Source organism: Lagopus muta, chromosome 2 (assembly GCF_023343835.1).
Source record: "Lagopus muta isolate bLagMut1 chromosome 2, bLagMut1 primary, whole genome shotgun sequence".
In the NCBI taxonomy this organism is placed as follows: Eukaryota; Metazoa; Chordata; class Aves; order Galliformes; family Phasianidae; genus Lagopus; species Lagopus muta.
Genome location: NC_064434.1, coordinates 72820838 through 72838115, shown reverse-complemented (window position 1 = coordinate 72838115; position 17278 = coordinate 72820838). Strand labels below are relative to the sequence as shown.

The window sequence follows — 17278 nt, the reverse complement described above, 5'->3', positions numbered from 1 at the left end:
CATACCTATTTTCTAAATGCAAAAGATAACGTGTAATGAGAACAACAGACTGAAAAAGAGCCTTGTTCTAAGGAATAAAAAAAAGGTTGGAAGAGCAAGAATTGCTTCAAGCCACGAACTCAATAATTCTGCTTAGAAATTATACATGAATTATGTCAACTTTGGAAGACACTGAGTGCATCCCCCAGGACACCTCAAAGCAGCACTAAGTTTGGGCAACTGAATCTGCTCAGCACATTATTTTACATCTTAGTGACGCAGACAGAACTACAGCTTCTGCTGTAGTCTTTGCGTGACTAAAGCTCTCACAATTCTACTGACATAAGTGGAACAATCATGTTTTCCTTCATTCAGCCACACATACAAAAATGCAGTTTTTACTCAAAATGTCTGTATTGATATTAGAAGCGAAAATTTATATTTCAGAAAGTACATAAGAGATCTTTTTCATTGTGATCCTGGTTTCTAGAAACCATCCTAAAAGCACAATAAAACCTGAAAGATGTTTACAGTGCTGCTGAAAGGAGTAATAATCATCACAACATCATCCTGAATTTTATCTCCCTTCCTTGCTCATTGCTTCGTATAAGTGATACATCAGCTTCTGTGAAAGCTAAGACTGCAGAGTGCCCTTGGGACCAGAACAAACACCACATGAGAGTCCTGAACTCAGGATATATCTTAACAGTAACACAGTAGGAATAACACAAACAAAACTCATTCCACACCTGAGCTTCCTTTGCAGCAAGCATCTGGCAACACATCCTTCAGCACTTATAGTAACAGTTCACGCATTTCTCAGCTGCTATCTTGTCAACTAAACAGAGGACACATGTTTTAGGCAGACCCCAAACCAAACTGACTGAAGGACAACGCATCACCCTGAACAAGAAATACAAAACCAAAAAGGAAATATGTGAACAGGTCCCTACAAACATGAACATGATCCCTAGGATACTATGTCTGATCAGCTTTTTCCTAAACCCTGAAGACACTCAATCTCAATCTGCCAAGATGAACTGTTTAATGCAATCTGCTCCCACAACTAAGAACCTTCTGCCACAGTGCTGTGTAGCAGCCTTTGCACAAATGGGAAACAAGCCCTAAGCATTCAGACATATAAGATAGCTTTATTTAACAAATTTATTTAACAAATCCTTAATTTCTGCTCCAGTGCCCTTCTCTGTCCTTCAGGGAGAAGACAGTTATGAGCAATCTTATCTGAGATAGACATATGCGAAATACATATCACTAAACTGTGATGCTGAGCAAAAGAGTCAACTACTACTCTGTTCCAAGAGGCTCCATATGTTACTTCTGGAGCACCGTCTGGTCTGGGAAAGTGAAGCCTCAAGGGCAGTCAGTAAAACTGTGAATGCAGTCTTCTGCTTTTGTATCACTGAGATGACAGATTGTGCATTTTCACTGGAATTTTGTTGTAAAAACAAACAATGGCTCATCACAACGTGCATAGTATGCACTGCTAATACCGAATTAGTACCAACTAACCAAGTTGGTTAGTTGGTACTGTCCATTGTGACCAACTACCGAAGTAGAAAAAGAATAGAAACACAGAATAGAGAAATGGGAAATAGTATTCAAATTAACATGCAAGACCTTGTACAATGACCAAAATCTGCTACAGTATGCATCTTCATAAGTCTTAATCTCATACTTTTTTTTTTTTTTTTTCCCCTTCTGGCCTCAACACATAAAAACAGGAGTTAAGTGGTAGAGTCAGGAGCTCTCAAAACCAACATGCACATCTTAGAGAAAAACACAATTTTGTAAAAATTCAGTAAAAAGAACACTAGAATGAAATCTCACTATTTTGTCTTGCAATCCATCCTGAGATATTTTGAGCTGACACTGCTTCCCTCTAAGAAGATGTATGTTCTGCCCACCAGGGATTAGCTTCTTGCACAATCTGAGATAGTAAGAGATGCCAGAAATTTTTTTTTTTAAATGCTTCGACCTACTTGTGATTTCCAGGTTGTTACAAACACAGCACACCAAATTATTTACAGCAATGTTTTAAAGTTCCGTGTTCTTTGGAAACATAACTTCTGCTGAGGGAACCATAGCAGAACTAAACAGCAATACACACGATAAAATTGAAAACTGTTAGTGTAACTTCCATTTCACTATGAACAAGGGGTCAAAATAAGAAAGAATCACATTCTACAAACTACTTACTAAGCAAGAGATACATTTCCTTACCAAAGTGGCTTACTGTGTGAAACACTAATGACAAATGCCTCTCCTGTCTGGCCCGAGAGGGTGCGCCCACTCTTATCTACGATGGTTCCAGAAACCTAATTACCAAGTGAACAGAGAGAAGAATTAAATCAATAAAAGCAAGAATTTAAAAGGCTGAAATGCTGAAAATCAAAACAGATGAACCTATAGCCCACTCAAAGTGATGAGACAACCAAAGTAGGGTTAGGCTTATTTTAATTAGTTGAACACAGCTAAGACTAATTTGATAAAGCCCTGCACATTAAAGTTTCTCCATTCACAATCACAAAAATGTACTTTTCCAAGACACTGATTTCGTTCATTTCCAGACAGATTTCAGAAGGGTTTACTGAACTACCATCTAGTTCACAAATCTAGCTTATATATACGTAAAATATTAAGTACTATACAAATTACTTACAAATATGGGTCGAGGAGTGTATTCTTCCTCAAACAACTTGTGGAGTGCAAAAAGAGCTGCCTAGAGAAGAATAAATTGCAAAACTATTATCGGGTTTTAGGGGTGGTTCTTCTGTTTGTTGGGATTTTTTGTTTGTTCAGGTAAGCTTTTGTTTTCATTAATATTTTTAGTTATTTTTACAGCTGTTCATGCAACTTGCAACCCCAGTACTGCCTGTAATCTCACCACAATCAAGAGGCTTTCTCCTTATCTCTAATATCTTCTAGATTTTCAAACACATTTTGGTAACAGGTATAAAACAAGTATTGTGGGATAACCAAATGACAACCAGATGCTTCTGAACTCCAAATCACATCAGCACATAGTTCTCCCTCCAGTCTGCAGCACAACCCTTGCCCCAAACACAAGTTATATGTACTACTTTTCGTACACATTCACTGCTCTTGAATCTATCTAGACATACAGTTTGCAAAGAACTTTGACCAACACAAATTTTAACAGTAAAGACTGACATGACCCCTTCAAGTTCCTGAAAATTGCTTGCCTACTTAGGATAAGAACGTTGCACGTGAATATGAACTTCCTTCAGCACAGTGTTAAAACTATGGAGTCCTAGCCAAAACTCCACGATGGGTCAAATCTGTAAAGGATGAGTCATAACACTGCATGTTAATCAGCCTGTGGCAGAAGCCTGAAGAAATGCTGTTTGCTTATCCAGTCTGACTTTTCTATATAGAATTGCAAGTTTTAAGCCCCATAGCAAGTCTATTACTACACTGAATAATTTTAAGAAATATTTTATCCTCCCTATCCTCCTAATCCTCTACTCCTAATTTTTGTTTTTTAAATTTGAAGGCAGTATCAAGTTCCCTCAAAAACAAACAAACAAAAAAAAAAAACACTGCAAGCTTTCCCACTCCCCCAGTCACATACACTGGACAGCCCCTCTCCAATGTGCACCACAAATATACCAGATATGCTTACACCGAAGAATAAAAATATCAAATGCATTTGGAGATGTTTTGCAATAGAGCACAGCTCCTGGGAATAAGAGAACAGCTGGTACAAACAGCTAGGAAGATATTAACAGCACATATTGAGAGAAATATTCTGGAAAAGGCTGTTTTATCATTAAAAAAATATTTCCTTTCTTCATGTTAGCTAACAAATGAAGTCCTGACACATATTTAATAAGCAGTTGCTGATTGCTCTTTCAAGTACCATATTGAATTTCCTTAGGTAGTACACTAAGTATTTATATAACCAATTTATATTTTTTTCCCCACAAGCCTCACCTTGGCATTGGCTGTATCAAATATGGTTTCTATTAACATGATATCTACTCCTCCATCCAAAAGTCCTTTGGCTTGTTCTGTATAGGCTTCAACCAGTTCATCAAAAGCTATAAAACAGGAATTATGTTTACTTCACCTGGAGGTTTCTGTTTCAACCTATCACCCAAATCAAGTAATTTAATGGTTATAAATACTTACTTATGTTCCTGTAATCTGGTCTCTCCACAGATGGTGACACAGAAAGTGTCCTATTTGTTGGACCCATTGATCCAGCAACATATCTCTTAACTCCTAAACCAACATGCAGAAGAAGAAAAATAAAATACAGTACCTCTAGTTCTACAGTGATAGCCTTCTCAAAGCAAAAAAAAAAAGATCAAGAACTATCAAACTATTCTTAAACCAGGCCTTTGGTTAACACACAAGATCACCCAGTACAGACAACTTTTTCTGTTTTAATTCTATCCAAGATGTTCAATCCACACATATAAGACAAGAATGTCTGTGCAAAAGACAATCATAAGCTATTGGCTCAATTTGTTTTTCTTTTAGTATCATTTTTCTTTGATATACGAAGCCTCACTCAACTACCTATGCACAGCACAGAACTATCCTGGTATTTTTTGTTCGATAACATGATCTGAATGGTCTGGCATGCGTTCATAAAATTTTAAAAGTGCTGTGTTTCTTTTTCTTTTCTTTTCTTTTTTTAAAGCGTATTTCAAATCTTACATTTTTTACTGCATAGGATGAATTACAACAGTAAGATTTTCATCTGCAACAGCACATTAGTTTGAAATAGAATTTGATGCCAGAATACAAGACAAAATTCCTTGTCCTTGAAACACAGAAGTAGAAATGAGTCATAATCTTCTCACACAAAGCCCTGAAAGTAGAAGACTGCACATTTACAGGCGATGGTCAGATATTAAGCAGATTCCAGTATCTGCCGGGTAGAGTCAAACCAGGAGATTTGCACCAGAAGTAATTGGTAGGCCACGTTCACACATAATCAGCTATCCTAATTCTGTAAGAATTAAACCTTTCAAACTTACATAACTTATAAGCTGTTCAGTCTGTCTTCTCTAAAACACATCTAGCACATATGCATTGCCTGCAGTCTAAAACAGCCAAGCTCAAGATAGCTTTACTGTAGATCACATTAAGTATCAGATCCTGTAAACACACTGAAATCCCTGTGGTATGAATTATGATACAAAACAGTTGCTATCGCTAAAATGAAGTTTTCATGTCTGCAGACTATATTTCTCCTCTGGTTAGTAACATCTCAGAGATTGTGGCAAGGCAGGTCAAAACAACAAATGAATAAGAACTTAAGTACAGTTTACCTGTCTGAGCAGTTACATCATCTGCTGCTTTTCTGGCCACTTGTGCAGAGGTTCTGTTTAATCTATATGCCTAGAACAGTGACAGTTATAAACAAACCCTGAGCTCAAAACAGTGTAATACACCCTGAAAAATATACAACTCCTCCATTCTGAAGCTTGCAATACACTCTGAAGACTGCTTATAACAAATTAAACACACAAGTTCCTTTCAAGGCTACGTGATAGAACAGCTTTATACATCTCAGCAAGATAGATGGCTGATCTCATCCCACATGTGTCAGCCTACAGCTGCTTATCAGAACATTTAATTTTGTAAGGTAATAATTAAATCCTTCTGAGTCAACAAAAGCTAAAGAACAGAACTTTGAGGATAAAATTAACCTACTTTTAAACTCACTTTTTATTCAAGTAGCATACGTTCAACTATTTTCTTTTGCAAATCCCTTTGATTTTCAGAACACATACCACAAAGTAGGTATGATATACACAAGATTGAAAGCAATTCCACATTAACACCAACACAACCCTACCCTGTCTGCAACAGACCTCCAGGTCAGAGAGTCAACTATGCAGACAACACCCAGGAAAAAACACATTTCCATTGTGGCACTTGATACTTCAGAAGCACTGAAGCCTACCAATCACATTCACAGAACTGAGAACTGCTGCTCAAACAAAATCTAGGACAGACCGTTATTCCCTGTGCTTCCATTAGCAAGAGGCACACCACAACTGTCACACATAGAGAATATAATCGTCCTCCTTCTATTTTTGCAGAAATGAGCTGCAACCCTACCACCTGGCCCAACAGACAGCATGCAGTCAATAAACAGTCTTGACAGACCTTGCAAATGAATTAATTCTGGCTGCTAAGACCAAAATATTAAAAAACATTTAAACATATAATTAATTTAGAGTTCTTACCAAATGCTCAAGGCCATAGTCAGCTTGTGCAACTCGAGTGCTGCTGAAAGTGTTAGTTTCAATGATGTCAGCACCTGCAAGCAAGTATTCCTGAAAAACATGAGAGAGTAAAAAAAGTCTCCAAAATCTTCAGAACAGAGCTGGAACAAAGGCAACCTATCTATTTTGTCTCAACCTGTTGAAAACACAAAGTCACAAATCACCGCCGATCAAGTTCTCAAGGCAGTTACTTAGCTCAAGGCATGGGGCCAAAGCAACAGAAGTGTTCCATATAATCACCTTCCAGAATTCTAGTGTCAATCACACATTCTATTGACATTTAATGAACCACCTCAGCTATTAATTTCAGCACCTGAAGAACATGTTGGATTTTTACACAGGGACACAGCAGGGAGTTATCCAGTCATCATCAGCTACCAAGGGCTGCTGTGAGCAGACCTGGGAAAGGCAGCAGTGAAACAACAGCAAACGATTAGAAAATTTATACGTTATGAAGGGAACTTTACAGCACAAGGCAGCATTGTGACAGAATATAAGCTTAGGAGAATTACATTTTGTGCAGATCACATTTAAAGTTTAACTAATGACCCATATTCATGAAATAATTAAGTGTTCAGCTGCTGTTTGGCTGACTAATTACAAGTGAAGTAAACTGAAATCAGTGCAAACTGAAATACCTTTTTATATTCTGCCCTTTGTTTTGATAACCTCTCTCAATTGCTTTCCTCCTTTCCTTTCTCATCAGGGTGACATCCGTAACTCTTATGTGATTATCCAACTTTACATTTGGTTTGACCTAAAATATTCAATCTCAAGCTACATCTCTAACACTTTAATAACTCTGTGGAATTCAACTGTTAAACCAGCTTTTCTGATTAACAGTACAAGCCCAGCAGCCTACAGAAATTCCAAAGTTCACAATTACAGCTCAGTTGACAGTCTTGGGACTGAACTCAACCTACAAATATTTATTCCTAAAATTTTGATCAAAGATTCTTTTCAACTCGTCTTTCTTAAAATTCAAAGACTGACAGAATGTAAACACAAAAATACAGAATAAATACTAAGGTTTGCAAACACATACCAATTATGATTCGAAACAATGACATACAAATCTTTATAACAAACGTCTGGAAAAAAAAGTAAGGCCTCAACTGAATATCAATTAGTTGCAGTACTTTTCAATTGTTCAAATTATTGCAGAAGGACCTAGAAATATCTGCAACTCAAGAAATACAAGACTTAAGAAGGTTTTATTGTTGTTTTTAAGTCTGATTGTTTTTTTGTTGGTTTGGTTTTTTTTTTTAAGTCTAACTGAAGATATGGAAATAATAAAATCTGATTGCAAATTCTTAATGAACACATATAAACTGTTTCATTCTCTGTGCCACACATTAATATTCCAGGAAAAAAAGAACATGGAAGCACACATACTCATTAGAAAGCCATTTGTTCCCTATGGAGAGGTCTGCTTCAGGCAGCCACATTTAACAGCCCTTTAATACACAATTACAGAAACATGCACCTAGAATTCAAATTTGTCCTACTTAGATGCATTTTCACTACTATCTGAGGAGGAGAAAAGGAAAAAATATCTACAATTAACAGAAATGCAGCAGCAACACAAGACAAAAAGGAATATTAAATCAATGCTAAGTGACATTAGAAACAAAGACACAAATGCTATGGTCATGTAACCAGAAAAGTCAAATCTGTTCATTCTTTTTCACTTGGCTACCTAACACTCACTTCCCTAATCCCTAAAGAGACAGGAGAGCCAGAAGCTTATGGGGAGCACAGAGACCAAATTCTGCTTCCTTCTGCTGTCAAGAGACAGAACTACCTACCTTGTGTATGTCACAGATTATATCAGGCTGAGTTATGCTCAGAAGGTCATTATTGCCTTTCAGAGGCTTGGAATGATCTTTAAATTCATGCCCTCGGAAATCTGCTTCTGACAGAGCATGCTGCTGGATCATGGTACCCATGCCTCCATCCAAAATCATTATGCGCTCCTTCAGAACTGATTCAATTTCGTCTTCCACACTTTCCTGGTTATATGCTGCAAGAAAAGAAATCCAGTATTTAAGCAACTTTGAAATTCCTGATCTATACACTTGAATAACCTGAGTTCTTCCCATTTAAGAAAGAGAATAAAATAACTAATCCTATACTGAAATCAAACGCTATTTGGTTTATTCCACCTGGAGCTCCAATCACATCATCAGCTGCATCTATCTACATAGAATTAGACTCAATGGGTCTTTCACCTCAGTACAGTCATCTGCATAGAGTTGGCCACAGAAATATCAGTATGAGCAGTACACAAGGGATACATCAAGCTCTCATATAAACTAGTTTCCAACACTGAGAAGCACAATAACTTCAACTAGAGTGACAATTGAACAACGCAGAACTGTTTCTTGGTACCAAACACCATACTGTAAGTAACACACAAGTGCCAACCAGAAGGCAGGACCAAGGAAAAGCAATTCTTCAACTGAGTCCAAAATTCACAAAAAGCTACAGGACCTCTTTCTTGCATTAGAATAGTAAATAATGATTTTGCACTTGTGTTAGTGAACAGATGCTACAATACACAAACAGATAAGAGCCAGATAATATTCTGCACAACCACAAGATCTCTGCAGCAATGACAGAATAAAACTAATCTGGCTAACCATGTGCTGATTATAAGATGTTGGATTGGAAAATTTTTGTTCAGTGTTTTCTCATTGTTATCACTGAAGTAGAAAACAACTGAAGTTTCAGAATAATTATTAGAGATGAAGATACTGTATTCTAATGCTTTATGATCTAAATGAAAGCCCAGCCCAAATATAATACAGAAATTCAAAACCATAAATAAAACCACAATAAAAAACTATACCTTGCCCACGATAACACAAAATCAAGTAATCCAACTCCTGCTCTTAGACTCCTCCTATTTTTCTACAAGCATGTTGATGAGTGAAGCACAATTGTTCATCCTCTTTCATTCAGCTTGTGCTTGCTTACTCTGAGCAAACACCTGTTTTGCATTTTTTTGATAACATGTTACATTATCATCAAAACACTTGCAAAAAACATCATTTCTGAAACACAAATATGTCCTTATATCTCATCACAACTCACAGGCGGGAGTACTTAATAATCATTGTACCTACTAATGACTTTGAATCTTTCCTTCTGAATTCTTGTAGTGCAACTTCTGTTTTGACACCAGTATTACTCAAAATAACTAATGCTACAGAGAAGATGAGGCCCAGGGTCAAGTATTGCAAGGTTATATTTATACAAAAACCAAGGAAGACCTGCTCTAAATCAGCTCTCCCAAAAAGAGAAGCCGAATAAAATTTTCAAGTGAACATACTTGTTATAACAAGTATGAAGCAACTGAAGGGAAGATAAAAGTACCAAAAGGAAAAAACACCTCACCCTCAAGTAGAAATTTTGAACACCAAATAGGCAGGCTTAGCAGCTTCCTACCCAAAAGCTTAAACCTATTCATATTAAACTATCAAATTATTCATGAAAATAAAGTCAATCTTCAACCTACAGGCTTTCAAAAGCAAGACCCAAATACTGCATATCAGAAAGCGTGCCTGCACTGCAGACTCATACGAAATGTAACTCTTTCACATCAAGAGAGCTGCAACCCAATGAGACACCCGTGAGAGCTTGCTTTCACTTTAAAGTGGTCCCAAGGTCAGTGATACAACATGGAGACCGCTACAGCCTCACCAGCTGTGCCACGCCATTGCAGTCTCCCCCTCCTCCATGCCATAGGCCTTTGCCCCTCGTACCCTTTGCTTCTCTCTCACACACTGGGAAGCACACAGACATTCAGCCATCTCTTTGGTTTTGGACCCTGCATCTCATGCAGCCCGCTTTGCTTTCTCTACAGCTTGCTTGGCTGAAGATACACCACTTTAGTGTCCTGTTTTCTACCTATAGCAGCAGTTTTCTGCTTAATCTCTGCTCCCAAGGCTGAAAAGAGCCTTACTCTGAGAAGCTTGTAAAACCTGTACCTCTTCAGGAGTATCTTAAAGAGACTGCAGAAAACAGAGTGGGAATCACGATGGTGGCTGCCACTGCCAGACAGACTTCGTGCTACAAATGCACGGCACAACTTCAAGTTCTTTAAAATCCATTTAACCTATCCTTGCTAAGGGTCAACCCTTCATCCATTAGGAAACCCACACTGCTTTGAGACATGCTCTGGCACACAGACAATGCAATTTTCAAGTCAGAAATAAACTCTACTGACAAATCCAAGGAGAGCCCAGAAATCAGGCAGGATCAATTCATAAAAATGCTAGAAAGTGCTGAACTCTATCCCTGGGAGAAAAGCGAGGCTGGCAGTCAGCTCTACTAAACCAAGAACCATCCTCCGCATTCAACATTCAACTCTCATAATTCCCCTCTCAAAACGAGTCAGGATGCAAGAGCCAGCTAAAGAATAAATGAAAAAAATGCTTGGAGATATTCCTAAGCAAAGGAAATCAGTCTGTTCTTGCTGTTTCCTTTTTATTACTTTCTTTTATTTACAAGCCCTATTGCTACCTCAAATTGCTCAGCCAGAAGTTGGGGGGAAAAAAAAGCATTTTATGAAGATCACTGGGGAGCCTTAGAAAATTGGTTCCCTCTTTATTCAGATGTGTCATATGAACAAGGGAATCGCTAGTCTGGAAAGAAAATGAAACCAGCTAAAGCAACTTTTATCACTTCTAGACGTTACCAAGTAATTTTGCCCAACACTTGAGATGTCTCCCCAGTACAGCTGTCTCCTTTTACTGTTGTTCTGTGACTAAAAGATATAAGCTTTGCCCATTTGTAACCTAACATTTCCAAATGCAGCAGCTCAACAGCCCCAGGGATGAAACAAGACATTCCTTCAATTTGCCTAAAAACACTTTTTTTTCTGATGCCTGCTACAATTTTCAAAAGGCACTTTTTATTATTTATGCACTTATGTTATAAATCTATTAGCATAAAACCATTTGGCAACAAGTCCCTGGGAAGAAATAAAGGATTACAATTTGCTTCCAATGTTTTAAATACCCAACCAAGTTGTGAAAGTAGACATTTCATCACTTCATCGTGAAACAATATGAATTAAGGAATTACAAGGAGATTTAGACACTTAAAACACCATTCACTAGTTTGACCAGGTTCTGCCCTAATCAGCAGAGCAGCTGCAAATTGTTTATTTTAATTCAACAAACTGACACTGACTCACAAAGGTCTCAGCAAGCTTTCTCCACCATTCAAACAGTATATTAAAAAACATGCAGAAAAACACCAACCATAGACAACAGCAGCTAGAAAGACCGCTCCTGCTATTAGCCTGCCAAAAACAACTGATGACAATTTTGTAATCACTCGCTGTTTGATTAATTAAATCTTCCTCAGCTGGATGCCCTGTGGCAGCACTGAGTTTCACGAACCATAGCAAGAGTCAGCAGACAGGTTCTCAGCAGTAACCTATTGTTAACCTATTTGTTACCCCTCCTACCCAAGCAGGGTCTCACTGCATGGCATGCCCTGCTGCTGAAGAGACAGGGAGAACACGCATCCTTTGCTGCACTGCCAAATACACTCATCATCAACTACTGCCTTATGATTGCGCAGTGTGGATCTACAAACATTCCCACAGGCAGCTTTTGTTTCCATCTGAAACAGGACTTTCCTCCAACAGCCATTGCTCTCAAACATTAGAAAATCACCAAACTATAGAATCATTAGGGTTGGAAAAGACCTCTGAGACCACTCAGTTTGACAGCCCACCGCCACCACGGCCACTAACCACATCCCTCAGTGCCACACCTCCACGTTTCCTGAATACCTCCAGGGATGGCGACTCCACCACTGCCCTGGGCAGACCATTTTATTTTCTCACCACTCTTTCTAAGAAGAAACGTTTCCCAATATCCAATATCTGAACTTCCCTTAGCACAACTTGAGACCATTACCTCTTGTCCTGTTGCTGTCACACAGCCTCCTTTCATGCAGTTGTAGGGAGCAATCAGGTCTCACCTGTGCCTCCTCCAGACTAAACAATCCCAGCTTCCTAAGCTCCTCATAAGACTTGTGCTCCAGATCCTTCACCAGCTCTGATGCCCTTCTCTGGATACACTCGGGGCATCAATGTCTTTCATGTTGCGAGGGGCCCAAAACTGAATACAACGTGCAAGATGTGGCCTCACCAGAGCTGTGTGCAGGGGGGACGGTCACCTCCCTGCTGCTTCTGGATGCATTATTTCTGATACAAACCAGGATGCCCTGGGCTTTCTCGACCACCTGGGCGCACTGCTGGCTCACGTTCAGCTGAGTGTAAACCAACACCCCCGGATCCTTTTCCTCCATGCAGCCTTCCAGCCACTCTGCCCCAAGCCTGTAGCATTGCCTGGGATTGTTGCGACCAAAGCACGCGACCCAGCACTTGCTCTTAGATACACAGCTGGACTCAGCTCAGGCTGCTGAAAAACCCCTTCCCGTTTCCCGTTTCAGCCACGCGTAGGTTCTGCAGCGGCAGGACAGCGATGCTGTGACAGCACCCAGCACGTGGCAAAGCTGTAAGCAGACAGAGAAACCCGGGCAGCCGGCGAGTAGAAGGGCGGCAGGCCTGCTCAGCACCACCCAGAGCACGGCAGGGGCTGCACAGCCGATTCCCTGAGAAGGATTATAAGGGAGAGAGCCCGGCATCCCTGCACAGAGCAGAAAGCGGTGGCAGGCAGAACTGCCCATTTAAAAATACTCCAACGCCAAAAGGGGCTGATTTTACTTCCCCTCCGCTTTTAATATCTTCCTTAACCCAGGAAATGCGACTTGTGGCTTAGAACCAAGGAACAGCTGCGAGCACGCCCAGGCTTCGCTACAAAGCGGCAGCCTCAGAAGGCGGGCTCTGTTTTCCATCACTTTTATTCTGTTCCCGACCGAACTCCATCCGGCGGCACGGGACAGGTCTGGGCGCAGCCCCTCCGAGACACCGGCACGCACGGAAGCGACCGACAGCTTTCCGGAACGAGCGCCCTCACCAGCTCCATCCCCGCTCCGCTCGCGGCCGGGCTGAGCGCTCAGGGCAGCCGCACGTACCCGGCCCGCTCGGAGCGGCACGAGTACGCCAGCGGCGGCCCCCAGGCTGCCGCCGCGCCCCCTGGCGGGCGAAGCAGCTGCACGTGCCCGGCTCCGCAACCCGGCCCCCCGCGGCCCCCCGCCGTCGCCGCTCCCCGCCCCGCACAGCGCACGCGCCCGTTACCCGGCGGGTCCGCGCCTACGCGCGCCATGCTGCCGGCACGACGCAGCCCGTCGGGCGAGCACGAGCCGCGGGGCCGCCGCGCCACCCCCTGACGCGCGAGCTCCGCCCCGAGCAGGGCGGCCGCTGCAACCGTTAGCGCGGCCGTTAGCCGCTTCGGGCGCCCGCAGTCTCTCGCTTTTCGGGGGTCAGGCGGAGGTCTGCCACGGGAATGAGGCAACGGCCGCCGCTGTTGCAGCAAACGGGCTTAAAGCCAGGCTGAGGGATTGGCTTGCTTCCACTCTGCGGCTCTGCTCGGGGCTGGATGGGGAAAACGTCCCCCCCCTCCCATCCGGCTTTCCTCGTAGCATTACGTGCCGACGATAAGGCCTGCCCCCTGCTGGGGAAAGCTGGGAAAAGCACCTCTGGAACATGGCGAGAACGCTTGTATCGCCCCTAGCGACCTTCTGCAGCGCTAAGGAAGCAAACCCATCCCGCGTTACGAGTGCGTGTTGTGTATCACCAATTTGTACGAAATGAGCAACTTAAAGCACGGTTTGCTTTACAGGTGAACAAAGCAAATAAAGCGTGTTTAATTTTGTCTTAAGAGTTCCACTTTTTTTCTGCTGTGTCAGTACAGCCTTCAGCCTGTTATCTGAAGACTCACATTGTGAAGGAAAGAAGCAGGTCTGTTCTTGCTACACATCAGCCTCTCAGAAGTCACACTGAGGAGAACCACTGCTCAAGTTTGCCAAAAGCTGGAATAACTGAAGGGAATAACCGCTGCACTCAGAACAAATGTCAGTAGCTCAGATGCCGGTAGTAACTATGAACAGCATTGGCATTTTAACCAGCTCCATCTTCAAAACAAGAAAAGAAAATGGAAGAATGTAAAATAGACTGCTGAGCAGCCTGTCCTGCTTTCCTCGGTTCAGTAGCTTCAGCAAACAAAGAAAAATCTGTACTGTACATGAAGATATAGAGGCCACAGATTCTGTGTAACAGGACAGAACAGAATTTGTTTCCTTCCTGTAGGTGTCTGAGCTTTAGTTGTGTGTGATAGTTGGGAAGAAATCTCCAAGTGGTTGAGGTTGTGGGAGCCATCTGGGGTCATCTAGTCCACCTCCTGCTTCAGGTCCGGTCACCTAGAGCACATTGCCCAGGATCACATCCAGATGGGTTTTGAATATCTCCAGAGGAGACTCCACAGCATCTCTGTGCAGCGTGCTCCAGTGCTCAGGCACCCTCACAGCCTGGCCCCATCCTGCTGATACTCTCCCTTAAGTAACTTGTACATATTAAAAATATCCCTCTCAGTTTTCTCCTGCAGGTTAAGCATGCCCAGCTCTCTCATCCTTTCCTCACAGGAGAGACATTCCAGACCCTTGGTCATCTTTGCAGCCCTTCACTGTACTTGCTGTAGGAACTCCATGTCTTTCTTACACTGTAGCGCCCAGAACTGGACACAGTGCTCCAGATGTGGCCTCACCAGGGCAGAGTAGAGGGGAAGGATAACCTCCCCTCAGCCTACTGGCAGCACTCTTCCAAATGCAGTCCAGGATACCGTTGGCCTTCTCAGCCACAAGGGCACGCTGCTGGCTCATGGACAACCTACATGGTTGGTTGGTTTAATCCTACAGGCTAAATATTTACACTCAAATTCTGAGAGTAAATTTTTAAGATATAAAACCAGTTGGTTACAAACCCTTTGAATTTAATGTGATCTAGAAACTTAAATCAACTCTCACTTCAGTCAATGGTGATGCAAGTACATGTAGAAATGTAGCTTTAGGATTAAATAATATATGTCTAATTCAGCTTCATAAGAAATACAGTCAAGCCTAAAAATCAACTGGGCATAGTTGAACTTGCATTGTAAAGACCATGCTCTGGTTTTGAATAATGACATTTGCAACAGAGCAGACCTGACCTCTGGCAAACCAGTCCAGTGATCAGCCCAAACTCTCACTACAAAATTGTGCCCTGAAATTCCTGTGTAAGTTGCTGATTGTCTGGAAAATCATTATTTTAAAAGTGTAACACGGGAGGTGGAATAATGTACAAAAATCAGTTACTTCTATAGACTGGTTAAATTTACCACTTTCACACAGAATTTTCACACATTATTGGAGATAAGCAACACTTTAAGCACCATTCAATCAGGTGATTTCAGGGGAGTGTATTGCCTTGTTTGACTTTCTACAATTGCCAGCTTTTTTGTCATGCCATGCAACACTATGGGATTTTTCTCTGACAGCAGTTCAGGCTAACAAACTCAGTCTCCACAGTTGCTTTGTGACGGCAGATCTTTGCACCACAGATCAGCACGTCCGTGAGTGCGCTGATGCGGTTGTTTGTGTAACTGCTGCAAAGTAGGTCAGTAGGAAAAAAAAAAAAAGCAAGAAAAAAAAGCTGGAAGTTTGAAGGTGCTCCTGAAAAGGATCATTTCGCATAGTCCTGTTTACTCCGCAGTCTCACAACCAGTTTGAGCCAGTTTGACAATGCACCACTGCAAATAGACAGTCCTAAATTCTACCCTGCTCCATTCTCGTGTTGTCATGCCTGTCCCCGTGCACGTTCTAGCCTTCACAGGGCACTTCCTTAAATGTCAATTTTCAGTGAGAACGGTTCTCCAATCCGATTCGTCTGCAGCTGTACAGTCTCCAGAGCTAGTAAAGGACAGTAGCAGGAAGAGAAGGCAGCAGCACCTCACTCTCCGATTCTGCTTAATCTGTGTGCTTTATGGACAACTGAGTGAGTGCAACCAACGCAAGATACTCTCCAGAGGCTCAGCAGAAGAGCACTGACTGGCTGAGGGCAGTGATTATCAAGCCAGACCATCCAACAAGGGAGCAGTTAGAAGAAACATTACCTTTAATATGATTTGTGGTGCTTATTGGAAGATTCTGAGTCCTTAATCTTGATTTATTTTCAGTGATTACCATACTCAGCAATGCTAAGATTTGTATGTGTGTCACTGTCCTTATTCTGCTGCAGGGTTTGTTTGCAGGAAACCTTCAAGAACTTGCAATGAGAATGCCCTTACACTTGAAAAGTGCTTTTCCTTTGTCTTTTGGAGTGCTGTTATCATTTTGCTAAATTAGACTGTCTAAGCACTTTTCCCTGTCTGATATTTAAAATAACACCAGATGCAGCTTTGAATTGCCAGAGCAATGGGGCAAAGGATAGTAGAATATAAAGATGCCATCATCTGGGAAAATCTTGCATCCTACTCCAGCACACCCGTTGGGATGGTGAGTTAGGAGCATTATGGGTGGTCAAATTAAACTTTAATTTGGCATAGTTCTTGGAATTTATTTAGTATTTAGAGGTAACCTATATAGTGGTCTTGGAAGCTGCTTGTTCCCCATACGCAACCTAATAAATGCAATGGCTGTTAAGTATTCTGGACCTCATTTTAACAAATTTAAGGGTAGCAAAAAATAAATGTGACACTAAATATTCCTTTTGTAAAAGTGCTGAAGTTCTCAAATACCTCATCTGAAGTCAGTTCTGCACCAGAGCTCTAGTTTATCTGATTTCTTGGGTTGAACTGTCAGCATATAAATAAAGAAAAGGAGGAGTATGTCTCCAAAAATAAAGGTAGTGTACTATTGTCAAAAGAAGGTGGGAGCAACTCCTTTGGATAGACTGTAGACTAATGATGTTTTCTGATGTTTTCAAGTGGGGAAAACATCATCATATTATGATTACGAAGAGTTGTGATGCAAAGCTGTCTTTATGCAGTTTCACAAAAATTGCTTCCAACGTCAGCTTGAGACTAACAACAGAACCAAATGTAATGCTGCCAAGT

At 41.4% G+C, this 17278-nt stretch overlaps 1 protein-coding gene across 3 annotated transcripts in view; it reads right to left on the bottom strand.

Annotated features, from left to right (window-relative positions):
* Positions 1-13731, bottom strand: part of MTR (5-methyltetrahydrofolate-homocysteine methyltransferase) — a 47447-nt gene extending 33716 nt beyond the window's left edge. Inside the window, exons 1-8 of one of the 3 annotated variants that reach the window (XM_048935971.1) lie at positions 13489-13731; positions 8075-8289; positions 6228-6317; positions 5304-5373; positions 4153-4245; positions 3955-4061; positions 2660-2719; positions 2221-2315 (exon numbers count right to left, since the gene is read on the bottom strand). In XM_048935971.1, coding sequence (XP_048791928.1) covers positions 2221-2315; positions 2660-2719; positions 3955-4061; positions 4153-4245; positions 5304-5373; positions 6228-6317; positions 8075-8289; positions 13489-13516 — 758 coding nt within the window. In that variant the 5' untranslated portion in view covers positions 13517-13731. Of the gene's footprint in view, positions 1-728; positions 891-2220; positions 2316-2659; positions 2720-3954; positions 4062-4152; positions 4246-5303; positions 5374-6227; positions 6318-8074; positions 8290-13267; positions 13286-13488 lie in introns of those variants that run through there. The other 2 variants (XM_048935970.1, XM_048935972.1) reach the window with 2 other exon arrangements.
* Positions 13732-17278: the final 3547 nt, after the last annotated feature.